The 15,710-nt window shown below is 42.7% G+C and overlaps 1 protein-coding gene across 1 annotated transcript in view; it reads right to left on the minus strand.

Moving 5' to 3' along the window:
- Positions 1-6,905: 6,905 nt before the first annotated feature.
- Positions 6,906-15,710, minus strand: part of LOC117463378 (multiple PDZ domain protein-like) — a 64,686-nt gene continuing 55,881 nt past the window's right edge. Inside the window, 10 exon segments of the mRNA XM_071206580.1 lie at positions 6,906-8,015; positions 8,017-8,049; positions 8,130-8,253; positions 8,349-8,443; positions 8,716-8,820; positions 9,548-9,711; positions 10,105-10,189; positions 10,274-10,360; positions 10,433-10,580; positions 14,900-15,093. Of these exon segments, the coding sequence (XP_071062681.1) occupies positions 7,902-8,015; positions 8,017-8,049; positions 8,130-8,253; positions 8,349-8,443; positions 8,716-8,820; positions 9,548-9,711; positions 10,105-10,189; positions 10,274-10,360; positions 10,433-10,580; positions 14,900-15,093 (1,149 nt within the window). The 3' untranslated portion in view covers positions 6,906-7,901.

Genomic DNA, 15,710 nt, shown 5'->3' on the forward strand with positions numbered 1-15,710 from the left:
CTGTCCTAAAAATCATTACATAATTTCTCTAAGCAAGGTAGCAATTTAGCCAGTATTATTACCATCTCAGCAGGCGATGATAGATGGCGATGCCTCCGTGTTTTATTTGCCTGTACGAAACTAAAAGGAACATAGCGACACATCAGGAGTGCATAAATCAATTTGACTCCTCGCAAATAACAGGTTCATGCAAGCTTCCCTCTAACAGCCTGCAGCTCTGCGTGATGGACGCTTCCCTGCTCTCTCTCTGCTTCTCACACTTTCTCAGGGCAAACGCTGGGTGAAATAATCGAACAACACATAAGGTCTATGTGTTTAGAGAGGATGATCTTTTGAGAGGAACTCTTCACTTGCAGCCATTTGCATTTAAGCTGATGCAAAACATACTTTTCCTGCACGATATGTTGCATTGCATTATGTGTTGTACTGAGTTGTGAAAGGTGTTCAGTTTGAAATTCCTATCATTGCTGTTCTCGTCATGCATGAACAGATTCAATCAGAGCTCTTTAAAACGTTTCCCCTTGAGGTGCATTTGCAGCATTGCCAGACTCAAGCGTTTGTGTCTTTCCTGCAGAAACATTGTCACCCAGTCACTTTTCTTCCTTTATTACTAATGTGACAGGCAATCCGAGGCGTGTCCGATAGCCATACAAAGGAATACAATCCACCGTCACACATGGGCGATTCTCTGGCTGCTGATGAAAGAAGCATGTGCAGGGAAACAGGTTTCTGTGCCCTCTTTGTCTGATTTACAATGTCTAGAGGACATGATTACACCTGTTTAATGCTGTGAATCCACTCAGGAAGCTAACTGAGCTGTCTGACATGTGTGATCTGCAGGAATGCAGCAGTAACAGCACAAACAGACATGCACCCCAGGGGGATGTTCTCCTGGTCAGGGGCATGTAAACATGTTTTAAAGCCCTGCTGAGGCTCTCTGCAGAGGAAGTCCTTATAAATCAGCCCTGCAGCACCCTCAGTACTGACGCAGCAGAACAGCTACTGCTGAACGAAACTGATGAAAGTCACCTTTAGACGTTAGACTTTTTATATTGAGCGCCACAACCTATACTCTGTTGAAACTAATAATGTATTTCGCACTCACTTTGATACCAAACCCATATCTGCTAAGGTTACATCTCACTTCTTAGGTACTTGTTGACTGTCTTTTTTTTTTACTGTTCCTGGGTCTGTCTGAGCATGTCTTCAAAATACAAAGATGAATAGATTGTTTTCTGAAGCCTTCAGTAAAGTGCAACTGAAAAGACAAGATGATAATAAAAAAGAATAACAAAGAATATCGTTCTGACTTTAGAGCAAAAGCATTGCTAAGTAAATAACTGCACTCAGGCAGAGTTGTATGACTTTATAAAGCTTTTGTGATAGTATAAAGACAAGTGAGCAGCAAAGTCTTGGTAAGATGCCAAGAAGTGCAAAATGTAAAAAGGACTGCAGCTTTTAATCTGACATTTTCAAAGGTTTACAATCACCCCATAACCCGCCCATTCACATCCAACAATTGTAAGAGGGGTTAAAGCCTGGGTCGTAAATGTGGAATTGAGAACAGGCTCTTAAAGTGTCATCCTCAGGATAATAAAGGGAGCATCAGCGTGAATCCAAAGTTAGACATTCAAGTCAAAGCCTGGGCAAGCACCACTCTCAGAAAACAGGTTATTTATGGGTCCTCATTTAATTTGACACTCGATTCAGTGTAATGGTGCCGGCAGGTTTGCTGAGGGAAGATAAAATGTACAGCGAGGGCCGGAGGCGTCGATGAGCTTTCATCACCATCCTGCCTTTAAATCAATAGGAAGCCTTTGATTTCACACAGCAATGCAGAGACAGGCAGGTCAATAACAGACAGCCTTAACACATGTGGAACAGCAGCGGTGCGTTTGCTCGACCTTTGGTATGTTACTGATTTCTAACTAGTGGCGCAGTCAGCTCATTGATGTGTCCTCCACTTTGGCTCACACAGATCTCAACAACTATTCAACAGACTGCCACAACATTGTGTACAGAAGTTTATGGGTGAGGCGGACATAGAGAATGACTCGGGTGTTCTCTGACTTTATTTCAAGGAGGTTTGCATTTAGTTGTTTTTATAATTTCCCTAAAGGTGGCCATATTCTGCTTTTTGGGGTTTTCCCTTTCCTGTAGTAGTGTGTCATAGTGTGTGCATGTAAATGGTCTGCAAAGGCTACAATTCCAAAGTTCCCTCCAGAGGTAGTTTCTCTTTTCAGACAGAGGGGGAAAGATGTGCTGCAGCACAGGCAGTAGGCTATGAGAACAAATAAATACCTTTCTGAACTTTAAAGCAGTAGAGGCACTGAATACTTATATCAACCTGAACATAAAAATAGGGCCCTTTAACTTAGGTCTCAATCAGATGACTTTGTTCCCTGTGTGAAAGAACACAGGCTTCCCATTCATTTGAATGAGGCAAGTCCAATAGAGCAAAACAAAATTTAAAAGTTGAACCTGGCTCAACCACACAGTGATGTCATCGTTCAAAAGACTGTGGCATGCATTCCTGTTAGATCACGTATGAGTATTTTTGCTTCTAACCTCATCGTAATCAAACATTAAGTAATCCTTGGCTGATAAACTCCTATTGTATTTTAAACTACTGTACGCGGTTTTCAAACTCAGGAAAGTGTCTCCCAAAGCTAACCAGCCTTTTATGGCAGCTAGCATACCTGTGGACCGTGTTCCTCTTAAAACTGACAAAGTCAGAACATGTTCAGTTAAATAAATTATTGTTATTTGTTAGAAAAGTACGGAGCCCTAGGGTTCATTGAGAGAAAAATAAATAAAACGTGGCCACGCTTTAGTAACTCGTGCGCACGCTTTAGTAACTCGTGCGCACGAGTTACTAAAGCGTGTGCAAGAGTTAATAAAGCATGGCCTCGTTTTATTTAAATTGAGGGATTCCTGTCCGTGACTCACAGAATCTGCTGCTGCCCACAGCTGTTTTATAGAAGGAAAACCTCCTTCACTTTATGAAATCTCTGTGGCACCAGTGGCCTGTACTACGAAGCAGGATTTGCTATTTACACTATTCATTCATGAAGTATGACGCTGCGCTGTCAGCACGCGTCTCCATGTTTGTGATTGGTCAAATGTTGGTAACCCCGTCCCTTTCACGTGAACGCACTCTCAGCCGGGCAGAGAAACCCTGGTTGATTTGCTGAGTTAATAACCAGCTTCGTAGGACCGTTTAGCGACATCGCGTTTGTTAGGGTTAGTTAAGCCGGGTAAATCAAACATATCCAGGGTCTGTTGAACTGGCTTCGTCGTACAGGGCACTGGAGGCAGTAACGTGTAACCAAGCAGAATCTGAGAAGAGCAGCACCAGCTGCAAAGAGCGGTGCCTTTTACTGTTTACTTCACTGCGTTGCCCTTCATTAGAACCGCTGGATAGAGATCGAGGCTGCTACGTTTAACCACACACACCTCTACACACATCGAACTACCAGAGTATTCCCCCTCGTTTTATGAAGGATATGTCCTGTCACCGGGGCGCATGCTGTGTGTGGGTGGGTGTGCTCAGCTCCGCTCTGTGTGTGCGTGTTCGGTGTTTGTGTGTGTCCGACACCACCGGCATTTGTTTTCAAATTACCACGAACAGTAATTTACACACATCTGGTTCTCCATAGTTATATGTGTATTCCCAAGAGAAAGAAATTCGTTTAATCTTAATCTCGATGTGCTATAGTCCTGCCGGAGTGCACCGGAACGAACATACTATCATAAACAAATGCCCACACACACACAAAACGAGGCCACGCTTTAGTAACTCGTGCGCACGCTTTAGTAACTCGTGCGCACGCTTTAGTAACTCGTGCGCACGAGTTACTAAAGCGTGCGGTGTGCACGAGTTACTAAAGCGTGGCCACTTTTTATTTATTTTTCTCTCTGTGAACCCTCCAGGGCTCCGTAGAAAAGCAACACTTTGCATGCATTATTCGATTACATGCTGCTCCCACACCCCTGCAGCTATGTCCTCCTACATGTACCCCCCCCCCCCCCCCCCAACCTCAGCTCTGCAAACATTGCCCAGCGTCTGTGTCACTGCATTACTTTACACACAGCTCATAACATGATGATTACACACTGCTGAGCCTTATCAGGCCGCGGCTGGGTGATGTAATTTGAAGCTGTAACTGAAATGCAAACATACCAAGAGGAACACGTAAAGGTGTGTTTAAGCTGTGGTGAAGCAGCTTCCTGTTATCAGAGATAGGGTTTGAGCCCGCTCATTACAAACTGTCTGCTGAGCTCACTGTTTGTACTGCTAACAGGGGATAACTGCAGTTGAGGGTTGAGCATTTATGTCAGTGTTTGGTGTTCCGTCATTGAGCATGTTGGCTGTGTAAACACAAGGCGCAGCCCTCACACTCCACTTTGTGCAAACATGACAAAGGTGAGGAAACCCGACCTGCATGATGTCATCGTTGCTCACGTTAACTCCAGCTTTATTTGCAATGCTGAGCTATCATGACTGCTAACACCCAGCTTCCTGGCATCATAGTGGTTTATGGAGAAGAAGGGAAGTAGCCTATGTGTTTGTGTTACTGTTTACTTTGAGAAACATAAAGTCAGCCTCTAAAAAAAGCAGCATAGTTATATGTCTTTGTTTGTTCTGGAAACGAGACACCACAGTGAGATATGTAAAACTACAGTCCATATAAGCAAGGCTTGGTCAAATTTGTCATGCGAAATTCTTTCTCTCGTCATACTAGCAATAATTCTGCACTACCAGTTTGGGTAGTAAAACTTGTTTATGATTCTGAGGTCACATTTTCCGTACGGTTTGTGGTTGTCATTAATCTTTCAATAAAGTTTAATCAAGCATAATAATCTTGAGAAAACAAGAAACTGACATAATGAGCTGCTTGCACACATTCCAATGTTTATTAGTTATTAAATGCAAACATTTAAGAAAGAAATGTGACTGACATGTGTCACCAGCAACGCCACCCAATCTGTGTGTGTGTGTGTGTGTGTGTGTGTGTGTGTGTGTGTGTGTGTGTGTGTGTGTGTGTGTGTGTGTGTGTGTGTGTGTGTGTGTATATATGTGTTGAGGAGTGACTGTTAAAGAGCAACTAGTGTACTCTGACAGGAACAATGCAGAGGCTTGTGTGTGCCAGTGATGTGCTAATCTCTGACAGCTCAGTGAAGACTCGAGGCAACAGGCGCAGAAAGGTCAAACGATCCTCAGAAACCTGGCTCCTTCCTTCAAAGCTGCTGAAGAGAGAGCTTTGTGTACTTCAAGAAGCAATTTTACACCACTGTCGCAGCGGAATTTAATTCTGTTTGTGTATTCAAGGGCGTGTCATTGTGAGGGAATGTGACCTTTTTAAGGCCCTTGCTTCTCTAAAGGCGAAGTATGCCTGACTCTCAGGTACTCCATGTTGTCTAACTGAGCGTGTCTTATCGCTGCGTGTTTTCATTGCGACAGTTTGATATGTCAGGGCAGGTTTGATATGGCAACATTATTTTCAAGCACTTGTTAGAAAAGACCTCCTGTGGGAATGTTTCCGAGAGCTGCCAGTTTTTAACAAGAATACAAATCTGCCTCTGGGTCAAAATGCTAATGTTAGCATGGCAGGTCCACAGTATCAATGCAACATGTTTAGCATGCGTAATGTTATCCATGTTCTGAGGCCAACTTTGTCATGATTAAAACATTTGCACCACCTGGTTCCTATTTCTAAATCAACAATTGAGTAGGCTAGATCCCATGTTAGCAGTTTAGCAGGCATCATGGTGTCAATTTGGACATGTTTGCTGAGTCATCATGCCTTGCCCATAGGTTTCTGTTTGCTTAAACTCTTGATAGCCAGTGTGCATGAGTCATGATGATACTGGGCTCTGAACTTTATCTCACAGGTTACATCTGAAGGGTCATGAAGTCAACATTTGTCAGGCAACAGGACATGTCTTTGTTTTAAAAATGTTTTATGAATCCAAGAATGGAGTCTTGTTCATGGTCATATCCCTTGAAAATGTATACATAGAGGCCTGATTGACATCCTGACAATGCAGTCTTTAAACTATGGCGCCATTGACGTGGAAACTTTACACCACTCGCCCACACTCAAGCCGAGCGTGACGCAGTGGCCACATCTGTGCAGACAAGTGTTGTGTAAACCAACCTGCGTCTGCTGCACCATGGGGAGGCTGCATGAGGGTTCAACATGGGGGAGCCACTAAAGCAACAGGTGCTGTAGGAAAGCTCAGCTGGGGAGTGCTAGCTGCGTTAGCTAGCAGCAGCTGCAGGTAACTGTTGACCTTAGGGTGAACAGTTGAGCTAATTCTCATGAACAACCCCCAGACCTCATTAGACGGTGGGCTTCAAAGGTCTAGCACGACTCCTGTGATTAATTGGCACCCCCATGCTGTCTGTAAACCGACTTAAGGAAGCGTACTTCATGCACAGGACCCCACACACACATACAGTAGGCCTACACATAGGGCTGAGACAGGCCGTGAGCAGCTGTGCAGAGACAGATGGGATGTCATGTTTTAATGGAGAGCTGTGTCTCTCTCCATTCAAGTGACAACTGCGTCTATTCAAGCAAGTCTATATTATCCTCTGTCTATAAATCTCGCTTCATGTGCATTTAATTTCAACACCTTGTGACTCCCCCCTTTCATAAATGCGACAGTTACTTGCTTTTATCTCCTTATAGAAAATGTATTTGTGTGATTTATGGCAGCTGTGAATATGCTGTACAATAACCCAAGCAGTGAGAGGGAGTAACAGCTGCCATGCACTTCACAATAGGCTTTTAAAAGAGCATTTGTTTCTGAATTTAATTGTGTTTTTAGATTATTTTAAGAAGGAGGAAGATGTCTGCTTTTTGCATACAAGGCACAAGAAAAGTGAAACGTATAGATTGAATCCAAAGGTCACTTTTATTTAATTCAGTGTGAATAAATTCAATACTGTCCCATTGACAGAGCTAGAAATGCATATTTATGGTGATAAAACAGAGAAGAGAAAGAAACTAGAGCACACAACCCATGCCTAAAGCCTTCAGGAGCTACATGACTTTGTTTTCAGTAAGAGCGCAGGTCCGTTATTAAATCAAACCCTCGAACAGTCAAACCTAGTGAGCCGGCCTTTTGCTTTTCTGTGCACATAATACCTTTTTATATATCGGCTTTAGCAGCAATATATTTCAGTGAGTAGGACACACAAACAATTCCTCATTTAGTAAAGTGTGCACTGCGATGACACACTTCTTAGTTTTAAGGACTTCACATATTTCTTCCGGTTTTTACAGACTTCTAGCCATCATCATTTGATAATGTTCTCTTGGACACTTTTGCTAGAACAACAGTGACTTTATGAAATGTTGAATTAGCAACAGCCTTTCAGGAAAATCAACACGATGAATTGCTACTTACAGCTAATACAGAAATTAGCTCAATGTAGCTAATCTGCTAATCACCTCGAGGGAGTTTCCTGCCGTTTCATCCTCTGATTGTGGTATAAATAAACATCAGACTGCTAAAAACGTTGAAAACAGGCTTCTCTGTAGAAATACTTTTGTGTTAATATTGATCAAACAATTCATTTAAATACAGGAAAATACTTCAATCCAGAGCCAGGGAATGTAAGAGAGTTGTTCCTTAAACTATTTTCAACCTCTTTGAGATTAAAATAAGAACTTTTTATGAACTTAACTTGACATGACTGGTTCAGGGAACATATCTTTTTTAATCTATGTGCTGGAGGCTTACGTGGATCACAGTGTTTAAAGCTACATTCAATAATGATAATATGCTCCTTCATGAATATCAGGAAATAAAGCAGTGTGCATATTTTCACCTCTGGAGATTTAAGCACATCCCACTAATCAATTTGAGTTGACATGTGTGAGTGTGTATTATGAGAGGACAGTGAGTGTGACGGTTCCTTTGGTCCTCTTCAGGATGCCCACGGCTTCTTCATGAGTGACGCCCTCCAGAGTCTGCCCGTTAACCGCCATTATCTGATCCCCCCCGCTTCAGTCGGCCGTCCTCCGCCGCTGCCCCCTTTAAAACACACATACAAAAGTTAAATACATATTTCTCCCAGTTCTGCAAATATACAAACAGAGCATTGTGTCTTGTACCTTTCCAAACACGGTTTTAACGTAGATGGGCAGGTCTCCATGGGGGCTGCCGTACCCCCCCACTATACTGAAGCCCAGGCCATCAGGTCCTCTCTCCAGATTGATGCTTTTATACTGAGGGGGGCTGAAGCAAACACGGAAAATGTTGTTAAAAAAAAAATCCCCTTCTACTTGCAGCTCCATAATTGTTTTCTTCTTTGTGTAGTAAACAGCTGATACCCGAGGTCGTCCTGGAAGATGCAGCTGGGAGTAAGAGGTGCAGCCGGGGGTTCCGGAGGGGGTCCGGTCACAGAGGTGTCGCCGCCTGCTACCACCTGCAGGTACACCAAAACACACACACACACACACACACACACACACACACACACACACACACACACACACACACACACACACACACACACACACACACACACACACACACACACACACACACACACACACACACACACACACACACACACACACACACACACACACACACACTCTTATGTTGCATGATAAAGACTGAAAGTGAGGTGCTAGGGCTCCATCAGGGTGACTTCAGGTACTCTTCTCACAATTGAAAAACTGTGTGTGTGTGTACCTGCAGCTGTATTGTGCCTGTGGCGCTCTTCAGCAGACTGACAGCCTGAGCGTGGGTCATGCCTTCAGCCGAGCTCCCACAGATACTGACGATGCGGTCCCCAATCTGCAATAGAGTTTAGTGCAATTTAAAAAAGACACAAGAGCAAAACACATTGGAAAGACAGTTGGCAGCAGAGAAAATGTAAAGAAAGCTGGTTCTATGACTCGTTATAATGTTTTCTTCTCATTGATGAATCTAGAAAATAATCAGCATATTAATCTACAAAGAAAGTAATCATGAGTTGCAGCCCTTTTATTCCCTTAAAGGCAGTATGCATATGTGTAAGCAATGTTAAGTATGCAGTAGTCATGTTATCTAGTTTCTATAAATGTATTGTTTCTTGACAAAAGTCTGGATAACTCTCCATGATAGCAGGATGTGGATAACGATTTGAAATGTAATTCACCACGCCGTACGACTGAGTAATTTCATGATGTCGAGTTATCCTCTCTTATTCCCTGTGAAAGGATAAAGCAGCTTTAACATACTATTCAAGATTGGCCTCGTTTACTTCAATGAGCCCTTCAGTAGGCTAACTGATCTGAATGCAGCAGTGGGAGATGCATTACCCGTGTTAGCGCTATGGCTATTGTCCTCCTCTCTGTCACACAGAGCTACAATTGTTTTTCTCCGTCTCTAACTAATAGCTCTTGACCTTTGAAACTGACTAAAGTGAGTGGGAATGATATGCCCGTACATAATTAATATTCACATTAAATCCCACACAAGAATTACTGGCATGCAGACTCTTGGTTCAGTATTCAGAGAGAGGGAGATGAACATGTCGTACTTTGAGCTGCTGAGTCTGAGCAGCCAGGCCCACAGGGTTCATCATGGCGATGAAGATGGGGATATCCCCCAGAGGGCTGCCCACGCCCCCCGCTATACTGACCCCCAGAGAGTCATGGGGCCCCTTAGTGAACTCCACTGTCCTGGTCTCCTGATGCTCTTGAGCTGTGAAGGGAACATGCACAATGATCAGAAACCTGGGCCACGTTTCTCCTATGTTTCTTCCTGCTTTCTTAATAGTGCAGACGCTTTTCCACATCCCAATTTCTGCAGTTTTATTTTTTTATATATCTGAGAAACGGAGCAGCTGATCCTGGATAACAATACATCACTTTTTGTGGATATATAGGAGGCTTTTGCCATATTTCTACATGTTTATACCACCTCAATTTGACGTTAGTGTAGCATAATAACAGCTAAAGCCTAAACTGCTGCAGACATGCTACTTAGCTAAAGCTAGTTAGCAGCAAGACGCCTAGCTTCTGCACATATGACGACCACAAACCTCGCATTGCCTTGATTTATTGTCACTTGGAATACTTGGGGCATGATACTTACTGTCTAGACACATGTTGGGTTTGTCGGGGTCAGTAGGGCCATTGTCTGCCTGAGAGACCAACCTGGTGCTGCCATTCTCACTCATCTGAAACAGAGTCATTTAGCGTTGTCACTTTTTGTCAGAGAAAACAATCAAATGTAATTCCTAAAAGATGTGTAGTAACAGTACCTGACTGCTCTGAGAGAGTCTTCTTTCAGAGTGGAAGGGCCCGGCTTTAAACCTCCCCACCTCCATGTTGATGGGCCCCACGCAGCACTGCGACACGAGGAACAGTATTTAGTTTAAACCATACATTTAATTCACCAACCGTGAGTGTGACAGTCGTACCTTGAGCAGGGCAGCCATGGCCTCCTGCGTGCTCGTCCTCACATCCTCCCCGTTGACGGACAGGATCTGATCGCCCTGCATCAGCCGGCCGTCAGTGTCCACCAGCCCCCCCTTCACAATGTCAGACACAAACACTCCGGTGTCGTTCCTGTTAAGAAAGGAACAGCACAGTGAGATAACATTTACTGTAAAAGTCATAATGTACTAGTTGACCTTCATTGTAACATACAGTACTGCTGTAGTTTAACATTTCATTAATAATACACTATTGATCCCGCAATTTCACATTTGTCCTCTGCACAAATGTAGCTTGCCCTCCAGGGGAGCAGCAGCTAAGGATGGAATATTTAAAAGCAACTGTGACCTCAATAAATGTGTTTTCCATCCTGAATCCTGCATATGCTCGGAATAGAACTGAATAGAAAATATGTTGTCTGCTGCTTTGCATGCTCAATGTTTATTTTTGGTTTGCTAGTGCATAATCTGCAGAGCACAATACACAGTAGACCTAAGGTAGAAGAAGAAGAAGCAGCAGGTTAGGTTTAAAACATATTTACAATGGTGTATGCTGAGGTAGCAAGCTAGCTGCAAAAAGTGGCTGTCGTTACTGATTTAGATGTATGGCAACAAATAGATATGTGCCTTTGCACAGGGGACGTCTGAAATGTTGCCACATAAGCATTGGCCTGATGGTGGAGCGTGGTGATTGTACTGCCCAGTTTAACTACTTTAAAAACCGTAAACTGCAGAACAAGCTTGCTGCAGTCAGGCAGAAAAATGGAGAAGCTATCACATTGAATGCCTCCTGACTACTGCTTCCCCATCTTCAACCCACTACATTTTCATGAGATATTAACTTTAGAACTTGAGTGTAATAACACAAGTGTTTTTCACACCTTAAAGTCAGCTGTTCGTTGTTGTTACTGCCACCTGCTCATCCCCCCTCAGCAACAACCCCATGCTTCTCCCTCTCTCGATCTAATTATCTCCCCAAAAAGTGTTCAAGTGATCAATCTTCAAAACATCCTTTCACAAGATTGTTTGTCTGAAGCCAAAGGTCAACATAGTCACACAGGATATGCTCACTGAGCGCTGACCTCTGGGAAATGCAGATAAATGCAGAGATGGGGCTGCATTATATCGGAAACATTTTTCCCCTGCAATGTATTCCTTTATCAATCAAATAAATGGTTTGATTTGACAGAGACCTGTGTGAGTTTTCCTGAAGCACATCCTCCCTGCAGACCTTGCATATCTGAGGTGCCAATCTCCACGTGGATAAAACTAAGCAGATCATCCGATCCGCCACAAACTCCTGGCTGTCACTCCTCACCACTAACTGCTAGCTTGCACTTTCCATTTCAAACCAGAGTTTTATGCTGTCTCTTCCTATGGAGCATTGTTGTTTTTTCCACTTGTGTAGCAAAACTAATGTGAGAGAATGATTTACAACTTCATTTAAATAACCAACGTGGCTTTTCATCCTGCAGCAGCCCAGTAAACTACTGAATCTCCTATTATTATATAAATAGATTTTATATACAAATATGACAGACTAACATTTAAACGTTTAACACACATTTAAGCAAGGGATAATGTGCAGTGACGCGGCCATTATGGGGAAAAGAACACCGACAGACTGATCAGGAGCCCGACGCGAAGCGGAGGGATCTAGATCGGCATGAAGGTGTTCTTTTCCGCATAATGACCAAGTCGCTGCACATTATCCCGCTTATTACACATGGCCACATTCTCCCAATATTAATTGAAATGCTTTTATGGATTTAGAAAATGATTTTATTGATTTAAAAAATAGTTATATGTATTGATTTAAATTGACATGCATCCGCTAAGAAAAATAGTCCGTTGTTACCGTTTGAACTAACGTAGCAACGGCAGGAACTGCTTGATAGCGTTTTTGAGGAGCTTTTTGATTACAGATTTGAAAACATCGCTCCTTGCTTTAAAAGTAGCACAACTCATTATGTCAAACCTTGGGAAGTATCTAGATATCCCTGCCCTAATGCCAAAGGAACTGCACACTGAATATGTGTCGTCGTTTGATGTCTATGTCTGGACCGCTGCGTAAAAAGGAGGGTTTCTGCCCGTTATTCTCCGCTGTTTTCTTGGCGCTCTTGTCTTGTCAGTTAGAAAAGCAAACTGCATGCAGTTTGCTTTTCGGCCAAACTGTATACAGTTAAATCGAACGGACTGCTTTGTGCAGATGTGAGCGTCCTTAACAACGGTTAATAAGTCCTTGACAGCGGTCTGTCTGTTCTGGATTAACAACGTGTCACGTGTTCTGAATTGACCAATCAGAATCGAGTATTCAACTAAGCCATGTAATAAACACTGTTATTACATGGCTTAGTTGACTGTATACAGTTGGGCTGAAAAGCAAACTGCATGCAGTTTGCTTTTCGAACTGGGACAAGAAAAACAGCGCAGAAGTAACGGGCAGAAACCCTCCTTTTTACGCAGCGGTCCAGACATAGACATCAAACGGCGACACATATTCAGTGTGCAGTTACTTTGGCATTAGGGCAGGGATATCTAGATACTTCCCAAGGTTTGACATAATGAATTGTGCTACTTTTAAAGCAAGGAGCGATGTTTTCAAATCTGTAATCAAAAAGCTCCTCAAAAACGCTATCAAAGCAGTTCCTGCCGTTGCTACGTTAGTTCAAACGGTAACAACGGACTATTTTTCTTAGCGGATGCATGTCAATTTAAATCAATACATACAACTATTTTTTAAATCAATAAAATCATTTTCTAAATCCATAAAAGCATTTCAATTAATATTGGGAGAATGTGGCCATGTGTAATAAGCGGGATAATGTGCAGCGACTTGGTCATTATGCGGAAAAGAACACCTTCATGCCGATCTAGATCCCTCCACTTCGCGTCGGGCTCCTGATCAGTCTGTCGGTGTTCTTTTCCCCATAATGACCGCGTCACTGCACATTATCCCTTGCTTATTACATGGCTTAGTTGAATACTCGATTCTGATTGGTCAATTCAGAACACGTGACACGTTGTTAATCCAGAACAGACAGACCGCTGTCAAGGACTTATTCACCGTTGTTAAGGACGCTCACATCTGCACAAAGCAGTCCGTTCGATTTAACTGTATACAGTTTGGCCGAAAAGCAAACTGAATGCAGTTTGCTTTTCTAACTGACAAGACAAGAGCGCCAAGAAAACAGCGCAGAAGTAACGGGCAGAAACCCTCCTTTTTACGCAGCGGTCCAGACATAGACATCAAACGACGACACATATTCAGTGTGCAGTTACTTTGGCATTAGGGCAGGGATATCTAGATACTTCTCAAGGTTTGACATAATGAGTTGTGCTACTTTTAAAGCAAGCATCGATGTTTTCAAATCTGTAATCAAAAGCTCCTCAAAAACACTATCGAAGCAGTTCCTGCCGTTGCTACGTTAGTTCAAACAGTAACAACGGACTACTTTTCTTAGTGGATGAAACACCTTCATGCCGATCTAGATCCCTCCGCTTCGCGTCGGGCTCCTGATCAGCCTGTGTTCTTTTCCCCACAATGCAGGTCCATATGCAGGTCAGGAATGCAGGTCATTCACTTCGTATGATCCCAGAGGTAAAATAAGTCACTACTCCCCCTCTCCCACATGTGCTTTACCTGCAAATATTTATGTGAAAAAATGAAAAAAAATGGTGTTTGTGTAAGAAGATCTACAACCTGTGCCAGTCAGACGTGTGTAAAGCTTCCTTCACAGCTCTAAATTGAACTTATTTCAAATGTCTGATGGTAAAAAAGCATCATATCCATCAGTACTGTCAGAAATATGATTGAATTTAAAGGTGATTTTTAGCTCTAGTACTTTTCAGCCACAGTTGTTTGTCCTACGAGGTTTGGAGGTCAGTAGTTTGTAAGGTTGTGTGTTTGGGAATGCATGCATTTATGTGGTTGCAGCTATTTCAGTGTTGCACTTTTTTCTGCCATCCTTATTTTCACACACATTTCTCTGGCTATAGCATCTACATTTAAATATAACAAGAACACTGTGTGTCTTGTTATCTCTATTTATCTAGCTCTATACACAATATACACTCTTAATTTACCTCTCATCCCGTGATCTGCATTAAAAAAGAGAAAGTATACAGTTACTGTCAAACTATGTTGACTCTTAGATAACTATTTAATTATGTTTAATATATTTCCATTCCATCATTTCCATTACCTATTTTTTATATTTGTAGTGTATCTGTTTTTATACTCAAGAGACAAGCTCATCATTTTAAAAAGACAAAAATTAGACAATTTCAAGGTTTTATTTCTTCCTTTTTCTTAGTAATTATGTTCTAAGCTATGTTTACGTGTATATTAAGGGTTACCAAGATTCCTTGTATGCTAACTTAATAATAATAACAACTGTAATACTGTCCCACTATGCATGAAGTTGTAGTCCTAGCACTAATCGCCCTCACCTCCTCCCCACGATGCTCAGGCCCAGGCCCTGTCCCGGCTGCTTGTGCAGCTCCACACTGAAGGAGTCCCACAGGTCCTCCTCCTTGTACTGCGCCTCGTCCCTGAAGACCACCAGCCGGACCCTCTGGGGGGTCTGCCGCAGGACGTTGATCGCCTCATCGTGACTCGCTACTCGCAGGTCGATGCCGTTCACCTGAGAGGTCAGTGTAAAGTTAGATATTATCGTGTCTCCAGTAACACAATGTCAGCGTTTTTCAGAAATCCTTACTTTGACAATTGATAAAAGTTATTTGTTTTTCATGTGATCTAAACATTTCAGTGCTGTTCAGTTAAATATATGCTGAAATTAGTCTGTACAAGATTCAAACATTTAGGAAGAACCACAGAATATGATAAATAATGCATTACATGTAGTTTATTGCATAAAACAATCTGTCTGGGAAAATGTCTTCATTGTAAACAGTCTGCTTTTCATCTCTTTTTATATGGAGTGAATGCAGCAGCCGCAGAGAGCTGTAAAAGTCTTAACAGCGTCATTTAATGCTAAAAGAGAACTTTCCTTTGGCCGCTGAGGTCACATTTCTTCAAACTGCTGAGCTATCTAACTCTGGATCATAATATGAAAAAGTTACAACGCTTAGAGGGAAGCTGAGTGGTCAGCGTGAGGATCGATGTCCGGCTCCTCTGCCCACATTAAAGGAGGGAAATACCCCATTAGCTTCTTCCCAGCGCACGCTCACTTTTCCTCTCTGACCTGATCATCTAAACAGAACAGCTTGGCTCCCGGACACAAATGAAAAGAAGAGGGCA

Source organism: Pseudochaenichthys georgianus, chromosome 18, assembly GCF_902827115.2.
Source record: "Pseudochaenichthys georgianus chromosome 18, fPseGeo1.2, whole genome shotgun sequence".
Taxonomy (NCBI): domain Eukaryota; kingdom Metazoa; phylum Chordata; class Actinopteri; order Perciformes; family Channichthyidae; genus Pseudochaenichthys; species Pseudochaenichthys georgianus.